We start from the raw sequence: 18,493 nt of genomic DNA, 5'->3' as shown, positions 1-18,493 counted from the left end.
ACTCCTGCATAAATAAAAGATAATGGGTACTTCATGAGGAGATCCTCCAACATCATTATACAGATCATTTTCACTAAATTAAAAATAATATTGCATCCAGAAATGCAGTATTTTACCTGTTGGTGCCTCCTTCCAACCAAAAAAGCAAAACACAATTGAAGCTTCTTTTAAACATCTTCATTTTTCAAAGACATAGAATCAACATTTTTGAGTGTGGCTTATTTCTTATAAAAATTTTGGGGTTTTTTTCAATGTGAAAATCCAAAAGGCTGAAATAAAAGCACTTGAATTTCTCCAAATTCAAATAGGATTCATTTGATCGTTTAATTCTATCAGTGTCTGAAAACACTCTTATGAAGAGATAGTATAATAATCCCATTTTACAGATGAGGAAACTGGATGAAAGACATACTTTTAGCAAGACTCTAATATTACCTTGAATATAGTTACAAATTGAATCCTGAGAATATTTGTCATACTACTGATATAATTAACTTATTATAATGACAGTGTCTTACAGCAGCTAATATATATTCAAAGTTTCCTGAGTGCTAGGCAGTTTTTTAAATGCTTTACGGATCCAAACCTAATCCCCCAATTGCCCTACAGGTGGATACCCTTACTAGCTCCATTTTTTAAAAGATTTTATTTATTTATTCATGAGACACACACACACACACACACACACACACACACACACACACACACAGAGGCAGAGACACAGGCAGAGGGAGAAGCAGGCTGCATGCAGGGAGCCCGACGCGGGACTCGATCCCGGGACCCCAGGATCATGCCCTGGGCTGAAGGCAGCCGCTCAACCACTGAGCCACCAGGCGCCCCAACTCCATTTTTCTGAATGAGGGAATTACATGAAGAGATAAATTCTTTAAAAATTTTTTAATAAATTGAAATGCTTCCCACATTGTCATTCTCAAGAATGTTTGAAAATAGCCTCGAGCATATTTTATAATTATTAGTTTGTAATAATGGTTGTAAAAGCAGCTGTAATTAGTGGAGGGCTCTGTAAGCGTTGGGCACTGCTCAAGGCATTTGCATGTAATGACCCACTTGATGATCATGGTGATCTGCTAGACGGGGATTCTAGTACTCTCACTATTTGAGAGAAGAAAACAGGCAACAGGATGTGGGTAAATGGGCCAGAGAAGAATGACAGTGGCAGGACTCCTATCTGCAGCCTGAGAGTGCACGTGTCAAAATTGTATTCAAGTTAGTGCTTACCCAGAGAGGCTGAAATGGGGAGATTTCCCTCATTTCCCAAACTGTGAATGAAGAAACGAACGCATCAATTTTGGCTGACTGACCCATTTTAATGAATGCCTTTCTTTTCCCCCTTCTACAACTGTTCTAATTTAACAGTTTTCCTGTCCTAAAAACCAAAACCCTGCTTGTATCATCCAAATATACATTCTAATTACTGGAGTTGGAACTCAAGGTATTTAAAAAAAAAAAAAGCCTAATTTTAAAGGGAGTTTTCTTTTTATAATCTCTATTAAAAAGTTAAGCAGCACCCAAAAATTACCCTGCCTTAAATAATCTTCTAGAGCTAAAAGTTTGAGGATTTAGTGAAATATAAAGAAACATCTGATTAGTTGATTTAACTAAGTCACATCGACATTCTATTTTATATCAATTCGTATTTTATAATCCAGCACTAAGACTAGTGAGAGTTTTCTAAAAATTCTTACTGTATACATTTCATTAAAAAAAAAATATGTCCCGGGCCTTAAGTTTATGTATTTACTAAAAGCTACGTGGTCCTTTCTATAGAGTATCTAAAATAAAAATTCACACATATCCCCATTGATGGCGCATTAATAGTTACAAGCACCATTTTAAAGCTTGAGACTTTTGGTGCACAATCATTCAGTTTCTCCCCATATATGGACGCCACACCTTGTTGTCAATAAATAATTCCACTTTAATGGCAAAGTAATAATTTAAACAGATACAGGGTGCACATTTGCAAAAAAATATATGCAAGCTGGTTTACAAGCTAGAGGAACAATAAACCAATAGAAAATACATCATCCAGTTAAGTCCATTGACACCAAGTACTTATTATTGGGGCTTTACAAAGACTACAAAACTTTTCAGATGATTTATTTCACTGTTTCTGCCTATTTACATGATATGTTACATCAAAAATGTACAAAATATAAAATGTATACAGACACATGTTTCACAAACTAGTTTAAGTTGTAAACTAGGTGAACCTACTGGGATGTATTGCAGGAATTTGTGTTTATGATCATGTTTGGACTGTGTTTCTCAAAAATGGCAGGGAAAGATTAGCAATTTTTTTAGATCACATATTATACAAGGGCAACCAGTCACTCATCCAGCTACATATATTGATGTTTTACAACAGTTTTGATCCATGTTCGAGGCTTCAAAGTCAGGGTGACAATTCTATGTGCATAAATTCAGTTCAGATTTCCCTTAGGGCAATAGCACCGTGTAGGACCTGTGGACTTAGTGACACTCTGAAAACTGCACAGATGTCTTGTGCTGTTATTGTTCTATAGCAACTGACCCACGGGTGGTCACAGAGAGTAGCACCAATTGCCCATCCTGAAAGCAACACATCTTCACACGCTTAGAACACGTCTACACCATGGCCTAGCCCTTCGGTTCTAAAAACTCAAAACCCGTCCTCTGTGAGCGGTGGTAACTTCTCCAATGATTCCCATCGGTTTTCATGCACTCTCTTTAAAGCCTGCCACAACAGATGCACTTTCAGACTTTTTTTTTTTTTTTTTTACTTTTCCAAGAATGTATCGGCTTCATGAACAGTTTTGAAGCATGCTCACTCTAGCACTGATAGCTCCTGCATAGTCATGACAACTGTAAATACAGGACAAACACACCAGATAATAATAGCTTGGAGGGTCTGCATTCTGTATTTGTTTGCAATGTACAGGAAATCTCAGCAAGTGAAACACCTCTTAACACCGACAGGATTAAAATACATTTTTGTGTGCGTGTGTTTGTTTTGATTTGTGCAAGTTTTTAAAATTATTATTTACAATACCTACCCAGTAGACTGTGCAAATCTAACCTTCTCTTACAGTATAAGCGCTTCCTCTTCCACAGTGACTTCACTGCTTCAGTGTTCTTTAATGCTGAATTTCTCATGTACAATGATAGCAATCAAAACAACATGCTCCAAACTAATAGTAACAGGAATCATAATCACAAAAAGAATAGGGGAGGAAAGCCAAATAGTTGTGTCCGTGTTGCATCTAGCACTTCCAGCTCTGCGGGATGAGATTTCCAAATCTCCCTCCTTCTAAAACACCATTTGCCTAGAACTGGACGGAATTTAGCCACATGTCTTAGCTTTTAAGTGACGGTCAAAGAGGGTTTCTGGGTTACTTGGACATTTTGGAGGACAGGCAATCGATTCTCAAGGGTAGAAAAATACTGATTTTTCTCCTATCCAATTCTTCCGGAAACAAAACAAAACAAAACAAAACAAAACAAACCAACCCAAAACAACCAAACCAAAAAAACCCCAAAACAGATATATAGAGATGAGAGGCTACTGTGTGAACTGGTGTTGCTTGGTTATAAATGAAAAGACAGTGGAAATCACCGACGGTTTAGGATTTAAACCAACTGTTAAACTGTTGTAGAAATCTGTTTTAAGGCAGTGAGACAGCACCATAGGAAATGTTCCTTCTTTCACTGAAAAGGCTCAAACAAGTAAAGCCCTAAGAAAGCCTTTTGTCAGTGTTGACTAATAATTGGTATAAAACTCTTGTTCGGGGAGTGGGCCGGTGGTTTCAAAAGACCACTGTGGTAAAAACAACCTTATAAAACCTGTGACTCATAGACGAGGAAGGTGGTGGAGCACATCATGCGAACGTGGCAGTTAAGAATGACACTGGCACGACTCCAGCTTGCCATAGCAGTGTTTTCCTGGTGGTCGCACATTTCCGGCTGTGCTTACGGAGGACTGGCCTCTTGGCTTCGTTTTGGAATGGGGTGAGCGCACGACACAGATCCCACTGGGGCCCTGTGACCAGCACCGTGTGGCACAAAGGACGCTTGGACGAGGAAGCAGGGGCCCTGCTTGGGGGGGTGGTGGGCGGTGAGAAGGGCCCCTCGAGGAAACAAAAGGAAGGGACAACAGAAGGGCTGCATTGTAAACTTTTAAAGAGGGACAAAATAAAGTCCAGTCTGGCTATCCCACGTGCACTCTATTCGGTCGCCCTGTCATGAGGGTCCTTCCCGGTTGAGTAATGGAGCCGTGCAGGGCCCCACGGATATAAAAACGCCTAGAAATAAAATAAAGTTAAGCTTCCATTTCCGTCGAGCATCTTGGCGGTTCGGGCTTCCTCCTGCTGCCTCCTGGGAGACCACAGCTCTGGGGCAGGGCCCTCGACAGGGCGCTTTCGTACTGGCAGTGGTGTAGGGACAATACTTTGCCTCTCAGGCCTTTGGAAAGAGCGTCAGTCTTTTCCCCTAACTTTGTTCACCCTCTAGAGGGTCGATTCCAGGGACGAATCCAAAATGTCTTCATGGTGGCTGGTGCTATCGCTGTCACAGCTTTGGGTGCCCGAGTAGTTGGCTGCTTCTTGGAGTTTCATTAGCATGTTCATCTGCGGAAAGAGAAAGACACGTGGATGTGGCAGCGATGCGGGGAGCGGCCCTGCCTTCAGCCCCCTCAGCCCGCGGCCCTGAGCCCTGCCAGGCACCCTGACCTCCCAGCCAAGGGCCATGGGGACATGACTTTGACTTCCAGCTGTCGTCTGGGGCTCCTCTACCGGCTCTCCCACGCACACCCCCCCAGCAGCAAGCCATGGGGCCAAACGGGGCCTGGAGAGAGTGCTTTGATGGGGGCTTGTGACCCAATGGGGCTCCGGCGGGGAGCCCGGGGAGGGCTCATCCCAGCTGGGTCTGGGCCCGCTGCTGGACGGCGAGAAGCTGACAGCAGCCGGTGGCACCTGCAAGCCGTGGACGTTCACGCACACGCTCCCCCGGGCCGGGGTGGGGGGCAGGAGCACACTGCACCGCACCTGCTGGCTCGGGGCTGGCCCCGGGGAGGGGCGGGGAGCAGGCCCTGGGTGTCTGAAGAGGGAGAGGCAAAGAATCGCTGTCGGATTTCTGGCTAAACTATAATTGATAGATCACTGAACACAAAAGCCAGCTTCTGGAACAAGAGCAGCTGCCCCAGGCTCCCAGTTGAGAGGACGGTGGTGATGTTTGTTCCAGGGAAGGGGACACACGCGTGGAAGCACCCGGGGAGAAGGGCAGCCAGCTGCTTCCATGTATCACAGAACAGACGGCGGCCGCCTTGCTTGGCTGCTGCTAGATCCGCGGGCCCACCGTCAGAGAAAGAAAGATGGTTTAAAAGCGGATTGTGGAAAAATTGTTCGACGGTTCTAGAAAGCGCAGGAAAACCGGCACACGTCTTCAGCAAGGGAAGAAGACGTGTCTTCCCGTCAAGGGTTCCTATTCATTGTAATGATCTTTATATTGTTGAATGCATAGTAATTTTATTATTTGATAAAGTAATCCAAGTTGTTGTTGTTGTTTTTCCAAATTAGAAAAATAGAGACTCTGATCCAATAAAAACAACAAAAAAAAATAAATCTCTCTATATATATATTAAAAAAAGGATTCTTTGGTCATGTGTTAGGGCCACGCGTGCTTGGGTGCTCAGTGTAAAATGCGTGTTCAATAAATGCTCGTGAAATCAATGATACACTGGTAATCCCCAATTTTAGCATGCGTGCCTTTCTAAAAAGAGGCTACGGTGATAGCTGAGTCTTAAGGTCATTTTAATATTCTTCAGGACAATATTTTTCGACACAACGATTAGTCTAACTCTGAATTTATTAAACGAGCTGCACACAGATACGGGATGGAAGTCGCTGGGACGACCTCTCAAACCCAATGAGGCAAAAAGCCAAAAGTCTCCATCGGCACCTGCTCCCCCCCCCTTCTCTCCTTCTCCCTCTCTCCCCCTCAGGCCACCCCCCTCACAATTATTTTGCCTCCCTCCTTCGTGATGCCAGCTCCTCCCTCATTAGTTGCTGGCCGCATGTTCAAGCATTTGGGTGAAGATAATTTGTAGAACACGCTTGTGTGCTGAGCGTCCTCTTGCTTTCCCGAGAGCAGTAGGCATTGTGAATGAGGTCCCTCTGAAGGGTCACGCTTCTGACCTCGGTCACGAATGCTGGAAATCACTTGGACGCTGAGTGTTGTAAAAGTTTTATGGTGTGATGCAAGTGTCACTAAAGTCTTAATCTTTGCAAATGGTGCCATATAATAAATACGCTTTATTAGAATAAGTTCCAAGTCTCAGGTTCCTAATAAATGTGCGCACGGGATTTAGTTTGCCTTCTCACGGCGTTGCTTTGTGCACTCAGGTCCCGGGGGATTACAGAGGGGCCAAGGTTACAGATGATCCAACTGTCACTGCGACAGATCATTATTCTCTGCAAAACAATGTCCCTCCTCTCCTCTCTTCTCCTCCCTCCCCTCCTCTCCTCTCCTCTCCTCTCCTCTCCTCTCCTCTCCTCTCCTCTCCTCTCCTCTCCTCTCCTCCTCTCCTCCCTCCCCTCCTCTCCTCTCCTCCCCTCCCCTCTCCTCTGCATTCTCCACACCCAAAGTCATGTATATAATGTCTATCATTTGTAACACGCTACGCAGGTCCTTATCACCCCTGCTATTTGCCAATCTGCTGGGCTCCCAGCTTCCATCTTCTCTTCTTTAATCTGTCTTCTGTTCTATTACCAAAGCAATGTTTATAACCTGCAAATCTAGCCAAGGTAAATCCCCTGCCCAAACACCTCCAGTAGCCCCTCATTATCTGTGTGATCAAGTTTTAGCTTCTCACAAAGATAAATAGGCCTCGGCCTCTAGTTTTTCTTGCCCTTCTTATTCTAATCCCGCCATTCTGCATAGAGCCCCTGAAGTCATCATTTTTGTTATGCCGTTCCACGGTTCACCTGCCACTTCCTTAATTTTGGATGTTCTCCATGTAACCACACGAGGAACTTCTATTCACCCTTCTAGAGGCAGCTTAAGAATCTCCTCCTTTCGGAAGCTGTCTCCTAATCACTTCCTCAATGGACTCCCTCTAGTATGACTCTACCACTATTTTACTGTCATTTATATGGGTAGATGGCTCTCTCTGCTAATGGACTGTGAGCTTCCTGAGATCAGAAATGATCTTTTATTTATCTTCTGGCTACCGGGTCTTAGCTGAGTACATACTTATTAATAGTTGTTGAAATAGGGGATCCCTGGGTGGCTCAGTGGTTTAGCGCCATCTTCAGGCCAGGGTGTGATCCTGGAGACCGGGGATCGAGTCCCACGTCCGGCTCCCTGCATGGAGCCTGCTTCTCCCTCTGCCTGTGTCTCTACCTCTTTCTCTCTGTGTCTCTCATGAATAAATAACAATCTTTTAAAAAAAAATACTTGTTGAAAGAATGAATGAGTTTGTTGATGATGAATAAAATACTGTGAGATGCACCAAAAACTTGTATCCTTGTTCATATCCAAAAACATATTTCTGACATTAAATAGTGGATTTTTCCCAAATATTTTTGATTTAGATTGGACTGCAAATATATTTTCACTTGATGACAGTAATTATAGATCTATAACAAAATAAAAGCAGATAGAATATTTATTTTCTTATCAGAATGTCCTAAAGATTTACTTTTTGATAAGCCTTTCGCTTTTTAACATATCATAATCCCTGTTTCTTAACATATTTAGTTGAGCAGCTGTTTAAGAATCAGATATTAAAAAAAAATTTTTTTTTTGATTTGACAGAGAGAGCGAGCGAGTGAGCACAAGCAGGGGGAATGGGAGAGGGAGAAGCAGGCTTCCTGCTGAGCAGGAACCACTCCCAGGCCCCCTGGACCCCTGTCCCCCCCAATCCCTGTTCATACGGAGCTCAATTCCAGGACCCTGGGATTATGACCCGAGGCAAAGGCAGACGCTTAACCAACTGAGAGACCCAGGTACCCCAAGAATCAGTTTTTTTAACCCCAATTTCCACTCAGTATGGGAAACTCTGGAGCTCTTTTCCATACTAGAAGACAAGAGCATTCAGAGCCAGGGAAGAATGCTGGATGGGTTTAGTTATCAGGACTGTGGGAATTGGGAAGTTGAGGGCATTCCTTAGTGGTCTCTTACTCTATAGTGTAATTCTCAAAACAAACTCTATAAAGCCTCTCCTTACCTGGAACAGATACAGTAAGTATATCAACACTGCAAAGTGAAGACTAGAAGTTATAAAATTCAGAGGTGATAGCTCATACTTGTACCCTGAAGTCTATATTTGCTCTGTTAAATTTTAAACCATTCTATCAGCAATTAATTAGTACTTGCTCCCAATTATGCTGCATCCAAACCAATTCCTCCACCACTGTTAATTTTAAACTATGTAGGAGCTAAAGGGCCAGCTACCTGTTATAGAAATAAAAGTCCAGGTTCTTAAGGATTTTATGGTCTAGAGTGAAAGTCCAATATCAGAAGTCCTATATTAGAGTTCTCTGGAATCAAAGCAAGTCTATGTATATACCCCCATGACTCTATGGAGCCCTTTGAAATGTTTAACAAACTTTTTTTCATGTGTGCATTTTGCCATGGAAAAGATCTTAAAAATCTATCAGTTTGTTCACATGTAACCCTCAAAACATTAAGACTGGTCAGGTGAGATGATAATGTATATATGTTGGGTTATGGGTATAGGAATATCCCATAAAATACCAAGTCATTTTATGTTCTTGGGTATTGTCATAGGTTATGATTTTTAATCATTTCCTTTTTGTCTGTTTTAAATGACATAATGGCTGTTATTTCAGTATCTTTTCTTCTTGTATTGATTGTGCAAGTCCAGTGATTTCTTTAGCCATAGAATGGTAAGCTAATAAACGCATTCTAACTGACCCCAATCTATACGGGTTCATCCGTACATATGAAAAAATACATAAAAAATAAAGTCTTCTTTTTAATAACACCACTTAATAGTCTCAGAAAACTCATAGTTTGGAGTTTTACTGACTTTTTTTTTTTTAAACTCATAGAGAGAGAGAGAGAGGCAGAGTAACAGGCAGAGGAGAGGCAGGCTCCATGCAGGGATCCCGACGTGGGACTCGATCCTGGGTCTCCAGGATCACACCCCTGGCTGCAGGCGGTGCTAAACCGCTGTTCCACCGGGGCTGCCCGTTTTACTGGCTTTATTAAACCAAATAGAACTGCAAATTAAGCAAGAGAGGCACAATCAGGGAGAGTAACTTCCCTTTGATTTCCAAGTCAGTTTAGTCTTCTCCACCATAGGCAACAACAGACTAATGGTATATCTAGTCAGATTAGTTGATATATGTAAAATATTCTTTAGTTCTCCAAGTATACATTATATTCTTTTTTTTTTGTAAATTTAAGAATGGAATTTGGTTTTCTCTTAAATACCTAGTGAATTGAGTCATGTAATGTTGAAGATTTATTAATTTATTCATATAATTTTCTGCATAAAAAAATAAAAATTATGGTCATAGAGTTCAGCCTGGTTTTAGTGTTTCTAGGTTTTTAAGCATATAAATTTGGTCTTTCGTTTTAAGAATTTCACCCAATGAAAGCAGGCCAAAGGCAAAAGAGTTAAAGTTGACTATATATATCAGAACAGCCCCAAATACTACCGAAGAGAAATAGTTTTAAAACAAATGACTGAATATTGATGACCACACACCATACTAAGATGATATTAGAAGAATCATACATCAGTTTCTTACCAGAGGATCCCCTTCTGTGTCATTTTGTGGAATGTGCTTTGAGGTTGTGGCTTCCTTAGTGGATATGCAGCCCTCATACCCAACATCTTCTGGTCGCAACTGAAGTAACGCTGGACCATCCTGAGGCAGAGACGCTGAACTCCATGGGTATGTGTCAAGCACCCACTTTGAGGGGTCTTCCCAAGGTGCCCGTTTCCCATACATCTAAAAAATGATCACATGTTTAATACGTATAGAATACATTTCTATTCAGTAAAATAGTTGGCCGTTAATTGAGTGATTCCATTGCACATTGAGTTCTTATGGGACTTTCCAGGTAATTGTGTCCATATACAGTTTTCCAGATTCCAAATATATGTCTGTCTACATACTCTCTTTAACCTCGAAGGAGAAGCAAAATAAAGAGGAACATCTAGAATAGATGGTCAGCATTTGGGCGAGAGTAAGAGGGAGGTTTATTTTAAATGCATATAGAAATCACTGCCCACATTTATCTTTATTAGTAATTCTATAAACCAAAAGAAAACTCAGTTGAGAAAGAAAAGTTCCAATGATGGAGAATTGAAAAAAGCCACGCTAGACACTAAATAGAGTTCTCTACTAAAGTGCACTTTGGAAAAATGATAAATAAAATCATAGACCTTTTCTCTGCCAACCTCACTCTAACTCAAATTTTCTTTGAAAATAAAAATACTTTCTCTGATAATCATTTTCTTTGCATTAATTTCCTCTAATAATCTCATTGCTTCCTGTAGAAACTCTTTTTAGGTGTTTATTTATAAGGCCAGAGGTAAAAGAAGAGGAAAAATGGGAAATGAAAGCATTAATGTTGTCAGGATTCAAATGCAAGCAGAGTCAGTAAGAAAGAGAGGAGAAAGGCTAGTTAAAGTACTGGGAGTGAAGTAGAGGGGACAAGATGAATATAAGTTATGTTAAAAGGTTCTAAGCTGTGGGCACATGGCTGTGGTTAAGCATCTGCCTTTGGCTCAGGTCGTGATCTTGGGGTTCTGAGATCGAGTCCCGTATCAGGCTCTCTGCATGGAGCCTGCTTCTCCCTCTGCATGTCTCTCATGAATAAATAAATAAAATCTTTTACAAAAAAAGTTTTTAAGCTGGAAGCAATCTTGAAGCCAAATTAGGCAGGGCACACTGAAGAGACAGAGGTGGAATGGACTTTGTAAACAAGGACTTTCTTTTCTAAAGAAAAGCTAAAATGAAGAGAAGAGAACAGTAACATGGGCAAACTAGTCCTTTGATGTACTTCCCCTCTGCCTTGACCTACTCTTTTGAGGCCAATTCTGGTTACCTGGTGCCTATTTGGTCCCAGATAGCTTACTGTGAGGTGTTCTACATGGCTCATTGTGGTTCAGTGAGACAAAAGCAAAATGGTGGACACTGACACCATGAAAGGCACACAGATTGCTTTGGAGTTATCTTTTGGGTTTCTCCAGGAGGAACTGAATGAGTTTGTGTCAGCCTTCCTTGAGAAAGAGAGAGAGAGAGAAAGAGAGCAAGCGAGTGAGTGAGTGCCAGGTCCTGATATCTGTGTATCCCTTGGGAGATGACGGCAGGGGTAACAGTTCTCTTGTTTTGGAGCAAAAGTTTTCCCTCAGTTAAGAACCTACTTTATAGAGCTATAAGATATAGGCTGCTTTACAACTTAAGCTAATCGAAGGAAATGTGTAATTCTTGGAAAGTAAATGTTACAAAAAGAACATGCAGGCTAGAATCGACTGATGCCAGCCTTTTAAAGATTCATCAAGGATAGTAAAATTGGAATTGACCAATAAAATGCCAAATAGGCCCAATTCTGTATTTTGGTGTAAAATAGGTATTATAGAAAATAATTGAAAGAATATTTAAATATTAAAATATTATAAAATATTGTAAAATTATAACATACAAAATATGTTAATATTTAGAATACTATAAATTGATTGTTGACATTTCAATAAAGGTAGAATCACCAGATTAAAAATCAGAATCCTTTGTATCACCAGTTTTTTTTTTTCCAATTAGAACATCTGCCGGAGAGTATTCCCCATATGTTTCCTCATCAAAGCATTCATTTGAAAAGAGATTTTCTACTCCTCTCAACTCGGATGTTCATCTTTGCAATCAGGCTTTGTTTTTTCACTTCTTGCTCCAATTCAAGGTTCTTTGTTACCAGTAGATTCAAGGGAATAGTTCAAAACATACATGATTCCTTTTCTTCCTTTTCTTACAGAAAACATATATGGACGGCCCCAGGAATATCACCTACCAACGGACTTGTGGCGGAGCACATCCTTTAGTAGCAATGAGAACTGTCCACCCGCTAAGGGTTTTCCTGTCTTACCTCTCCTGTGTTCTGGATGTCCCCCCTACACTCCCTACATCGTGGCTGATTCAGCACTTACACTATCTTGCTCCTTAACATCTAGAACCACAGCAAGAAGCAAGACATTTTTAATCCCTCTTCAAAATAGTTTTGTTTTAGTCTGGGAAACTGATATTACTCTAGAGGTTATACTTTTGCTTGAATAGAAGCTGTATAAAATTATCATTCTCAGGACAGTGTTTTATAAATAATATTAATTTAATTGTTAAAAAAGGAACCTATGCACTTTTAAAAAATGAGATTTAAGAGCTAAGTATTCTTAGATATTACTGTTTTTGAGTTTGTAAAATCATCTTTTTCTTTATATGTACGAGTAAACAAATATGAAATAAAGAGGATTTTATATGTAAAGACTTGGATGATAGCTTATTAAATACTGAAACTATCTGAAGAGGACAAATAATTTATTTAAATATTAGTTTTAAAAATTATGACTTCTAGAATGTTATAAATGTTATAAATATTCACAAATTTCTTTTTCATATACAGTGATTGAAATTGCGAGACTCAACTCACATCTTGTTGTTGATGTGAGTTTTGGAGGAATCCAGAAAATGGATACGTTATTCTTAAAAAATAAAAATCTTTGGTATAGTCTTTTATTTTGTTGGAACTAAAAGAGAATAAATGATCAAGACCCATGTTAACATGCCTGACTTATAAGATAAAGAAATGTCCAATTAACTAGCTATCAATTGACTGCTATTACCTACAGCAGTAAGTTTGTTTGGCCTTAAATGGGTAGTTGTTAGAACAAAGGTTTTCTCCTTCTCCTACATATTTAGTCTCAGAACAGAATACGTAAATAAATAGTTATATACTAGTTGATCTTTAAAACCTTACCAGCATCTTTATATAGCTCATGCCTTCAGTTTTCTGTTATAAATACCCAGAGAAAAGAGCATTTTTTTTTTTTTTTTACTTTAAAGGACGATTTTGCTTGTTTTTAAATAGTAAAGAAAATTGAGTACGATACCTGAAGACCTTCTCTCACTGCTTCTAGAATGTAAGGTACCAAAGAATAGTTCCAGAGGTCCATGAACCATACTCTAGAACCTTCTACATCCATAGGGCAAGGAAGGAAAAGTCGGGGACCTAAGAAGAAGCAAACCATTTTGAGAACCATTACGTTTAACCTAAACACATAAATAGCCAGACATCATTTTGAGGGATTTAATAATATGTCTTACAGGATTCTTAAACAATTATAATCTTGACCAGCTTGATTGTCACAAAGTATGTTTTACTGGAGACTCAATCTACTGAACTCTCCTTCCTTTTACCCTAAAATCTTAATCTAGAACGTAACATATTAGAGTTAGGAGAAACCTTAAAGGTCATAGTCTAGTTAACCTGCCCCATTTTATAGATGATGAAACTGTGCTGAAGTAAACTGCCAAATATAAAATATGTCATTATTTGAAGAGTAGGACTCAGCCTTGGCCTTCTGATCTCAAATGTAAAATTCTTCTTTTTCATTTACTTTGTACCTTTAGTGAGAGTACATCTTTATGATCCATCACAATGGGAAAGAGACTTTTATACACTCAATTTAAGAAAGATTAGGAAAATAAACATCTTTATGGCAGCTAAAGAGAAGTAATTCAGTTTTGCCTTAATGAAAAATATGAAACACTTCAATTATCCATGAAACACCCAAATTACTTCTAACTATAATCTTCTCTCACAACTACGTTTGATGTGAGCCATTGGCTAAAATTTGTTTTTAGCATAAAAAGAAACTTTAAACAGATACAGTGTATTTCAAATGTTTACTTGATTTTTAAATATTTGTATTAAACTCATGTGATTTCAGTCAAACCTTAGTAAACCACAATTGTCAGCCAAAATGAATCTAATCAGACTTATAAAGCTTAGAAGAAGGCAAACTTTCAGAAGGAAAAAAAGAAAACTTAAATCTTTGGAAGCCTGAAAAAAAAATTAGCTTTACTTGTTATTTTCTACCATCCAATCTGGCCATCTTTACCACATACTCTTAGTTCCTGGAAAATGGCATATTGCAGTTTTGGAACTCACCAATGGTAACATCAGAAGAACTGTGTGTTTCCAAAAAACTGTTGAGATGATGCCATGTCTTAGGAATCCAATCTATAATTTTTACTAAGTCATTATTGCGTATATTCCTTTCTATTTCCATCTCTATCAGTTTCCTTCGAAGATATCTACCTAAAAATCCTTTCACTGGTTCTGTGTGGTTTGCGCAGAGCACCCACCTACAAAAAGACCAAAAAAAAAAAAAAATTCAGAAATCTTTGAATAAATTAAGTTTGGAGTCCAGAGTATTCTCTTTTCCAATATAAATTAAGAATATTCCTATTTCAATTGATGGCTCATTTTAATGATCAAAGGGTTAGGAGATCTATTAGCATTAGAGGTAGACAAAATAACTAACTTTTTAAGCTAAAGAGAAGCTCATGTGCGTCAGAAGTGAGTGGGAGTATACACGCTGAGTACTCTTTTGTAGGAGAATCACAAATCCTGAAATAGGAACTCTTCACATTCCTCACACTTTGAAGAAAAGTGCTCTACTTTAGCTGGTGACATAGTGAGCAGGACCAACATTTCTTTCCTTTTTCTTTCTTTCTTTCTTTTAAAGAAACACTTCTGATTACAGGTGGAGGATTACCAAATGTCTGCTTGAGGAAGTGTCAGAAGAAGTGAGAATTATTTTCACACCACAGGTCACCACTGGCAGGATGTGTCAATGTGCAAATGGAAAAACACTAATGTAACCGAAAGCAAACAGAAAGAGACAACACAACAAACAAACAAAACATTTCATTTCATTTCTCTTTACCTGAAATTGTGATGCAGCTCTAGATTTGGTGATGAAGAAACTCCCTGATTCATTGTTCCAATAATATATGGACTGGAAAACAAAATAACATATGCAGATGTGCTGAAGGTAAAAGATATCAGTCTATTAAAATGGTCTTAAAAAACAATTTAGGTAAATATGGATACTTCCATTTTAACATTAGGTTAGAAGGGTAATTTTGTAATGCTAGATTGAAAAATGACAAAGATCATTGAGCTGGAAATTTTGATTTGGGGCTCTAAATTCAGCTCGGGCATCCTAGGAGAATCATTTTACCCTCTGAGCCTGAGTTTACCCATCTATAAAATAAAAAAGTTAGATAGAATAATCACAGAAAACTCATTTCACTCTAACATCTTATGACTCTTATTATTATAATCAAATTCATTCATTTTTCCTCTTTTATTATTTCATAGAGATTTTAAAGTTTCTCAATGACATTAGAAAATTTGTATTCTTGTTTCAATGCCCATTTCATGATCTACTTTTAACATTTAAAAAATCCCTAGTAGAGATTAATTGGGATATTGCATCAGTAAAACTAATATTTAGGTTGTTCTTATATGTCCTTCCTTTAGAGGCCATACTATAGTGAATACTTAGTGGGTTTTCAGATTTCTTTTATACCCTACTTCAATCTTTGCTTTCATTATAAATAATTAAAAATTAGACTCAATAATGGAGAGAGATATATCTAAATGCATTAAATTTATCTTTATAGGAAGGCTGAATTCAAACTTTGATGTGGAGGAAAAAAAACAAAACCAGAGCTCTAGACCTTCATTTTAATTCTTAATTTCTTTGATTCAAACATTCTGTCATTGATCTTGGTCTCCCAGACCTTCAGCATATCTGCAGAAGCTAATGCCATCATGTAAATTATGTTTTCATAACAGTTGCCTGGGACATAATTGCTGAATGAATAAATAGATGTTCCAAGAAATGCACAGGGATTTTTTGGGAAATATGTTATAATATTAATGAAGTCTTTAAAAGGTATAACGACACAAGAAAACAAATCTGATGATTTTTTCATATTTCATCACTCAAAATATTTCATAAGCATACCATTTGTTGTATTTACAGTTGAGAAAACCATTGAAGATATCACTCAAAGAGCCCACATGATGAAGATTATCAAGAATTATTACAACAGGGAGTTCTACACCATTATTATCAGCACTGCACTGTTCAGCCAGGTTAGCTAGATACTGTTGCAACTCCTTGAAAAAAAAATAAAGAAAACAAATACATTAATGATTGAGTTTAAACCACTGGCAAGCAACTCACAGTTTAGGAACAGTACACTTTGCCATCCAGTATCTCTGATTAAAACCTACAGGTCATTCCACTGATATAAAACAAAGCAAACACATATAATGCTGAGAGGATGTATTTTTTAAAGAAAAGAGCTAAGAGAAAAGCCAATATAGAACAGCTGCAGCGAATATAAAATTGTGAAAACAAAAGCATGTTTCTCAGTTGTTGTCTCCCTTTAAAAAAGGCCAAAAAAAAAAAAAAAAAAAGCAAGTGAGAGTTTTGGATATGAGCTCTTATAACCAACCACAAATACGGAGACTTCATTCTTGCTTTTGGTATTACAATGATAAAAGTGGATTTTAGCAAACCTTATAATTTTCCAGTATAGAATAAATCCAAAATGGCACACCTAAGTTTCCACTAATACTTTAAATGTTTTAATTGCAATTCATTTCAGTAGGGTGCATGAAACCATAGCCCAAGGATTTGGATATAAGTGTGGTTATTTACTTATTTATAACCTGCATGCAACTTCTGTGATTTTAAACAAAGACAAAATTTGTTATATTCACTGGGTCACTTGACATTAGCATTTAGCATTTCTTGAGCTTCTTCTTCTTCTTCTTTTTTTTTTTTACAGGTATTATTCTTTTCTAATAGCTTTTAATCTAAATATGATAACCAGTTTGCTGATTGACTGCTCTCACAGATGGGTAGGCCAGGAACACAATTAGGTTTCTTAAAAATATCCTAATCAGTAGAGCATTTCCATAATATTTGCATACTTACAATGACATTTTCAATTTGTAAATCTTGCTCAGGGTTAAAAAACAATTCCATGATTCCAATTTCTGGAATCTGCCAGGTGAATATGTGAACCACTTACCCTAGATGCCACCTCCCTCTGTCTGTAATACTAATTATATTTTTATTTTTTCAAGATTTTATTTATTTATTGACAGAAAGAGAGAGAGCACCAGCAGGGGGAGTGGCAGGCAGAGGGAGAGGGAGAAGCAGGCTCCTTGCTGATGGGCTCCATCCCAGGACCCTGGGACCATGACTTGAGCTGAAGGCTGAGGCTTAACCAGCTGAGCCACACAGGCGCCCCTATAATACTACATTTAGAACTAAAAGCAGAGAATGATAAAAACATTGCCCAGGGTTTTGAGGCATTTAGTAATATATTCACTTAAGTTTAAATATAAAATTTATTAGAAAACTAATGCACTTTTGATCTTACATTGAACCAATCATACTGAATAAATATAACCTAAATCAAAGAATTCAGAAAAATGTTTAAACTAATGAATGCTCTGGAGAATTTCATTTATCTTAGAACACAAAAAATGGAATTTATACCAATAAAATAACTATATTAAGTCATGCATTCATTTATAAAATATTGACCGCCTATCTTCTATGTTCATAGCTCTAGACAATCCCCTGAGGTGTATAAAAATAATGAAGCATTGTTCAAGTTAGTAAGTTTAATGCTAATTATGAACTGAATCAACTCCTTCTGGGTATAGGGGTTAAAAAGTATTCCTTTGTAGGCATTAAGATTATCACGTTAGGCACTAAAATTTAAATATGATAAATCATATGAATACAATATCACAGTATATTAGGAGCTATGAGAGGCCAGGAGAGGAGATTTTGCCTAGGTGGTAGGTATCAAGGAAAGCTTTCTAGAGAAGGAAATGCTGGAGCTTGGGAGGGTGGTAGGTACATACATAACTAATAAATGTACAAAATACAATGTAAAATATCCCTTGAGAGAGGTTAAACAGAGACTTGGCCTGTAGGAGGAAGGAGTAATTCCAACCGGGGGATCCTGATGAGGTGAGGTGAAATTTGAGATGAATTCTGAAAAATGAGTTGAATTCCAAATGATAAGTATGCAGTTATCGATCCTTTCAAAACACCGTTAGCAAGTACCTGTTATGTTCCAGGTACTCTGGCACTAAGGATTCAGAGATTATTTCTCCATTCCAAGAATTTAGAGTTGAGAAACAGAAAGGCAGGTCAATAAATAAATGAAATGCACAAAACACTATACAGAAACTTAAGAGAGGCACCTAATCCAGACTTGTTCAGAGAACAGGGTACTGGGGACAAACTACTGAAGTGCAAGTAATAAAGAGTGAAAGCTGGAAGGTATGAGCATGTGATGTGTTTGGGGAAATGAAAAGCATTCCATTGTTGCAAGAGAAATTGCACATGGTAGTGCTGGCTGTA

General features: G+C 38.4%; 1 protein-coding gene across 8 annotated transcripts in view; it reads right to left on the bottom strand.

Annotated features, from left to right (window-relative positions):
• Positions 1-1,915: 1,915 nt before the first annotated feature.
• Positions 1,916-18,493, bottom strand: part of NAV3 (neuron navigator 3) — a 356,255-nt gene continuing 339,677 nt past the window's right edge. For all 8 annotated transcript variants that reach the window (XM_025438781.3, XM_025438782.3, XM_025438783.3 and 5 more), the window contains 6 exons: positions 16,064-16,218; positions 14,975-15,046; positions 14,194-14,390; positions 13,133-13,251; positions 9,777-9,980; positions 1,916-4,625 (listed from right to left, as the gene is read on the bottom strand). In XM_025438781.3, coding sequence (XP_025294566.3) covers positions 4,506-4,625; positions 9,777-9,980; positions 13,133-13,251; positions 14,194-14,390; positions 14,975-15,046; positions 16,064-16,218 — 867 coding nt within the window. In that variant the 3' untranslated portion in view covers positions 1,916-4,505. The remainder of the gene's footprint in view (positions 4,626-9,776; positions 9,981-13,132; positions 13,252-14,193; positions 14,391-14,974; positions 15,047-16,063; positions 16,219-18,493) is intronic.

This window comes from Canis lupus, chromosome 15 (genome assembly GCF_003254725.2).
Source record: "Canis lupus dingo isolate Sandy chromosome 15, ASM325472v2, whole genome shotgun sequence".
NCBI lineage: Eukaryota > Metazoa > Chordata > Mammalia > Carnivora > Canidae > Canis > Canis lupus.
Note: the sequence above shows the minus strand (reverse complement) of the source record. Positions and strands in the feature narration are given on the sequence as shown.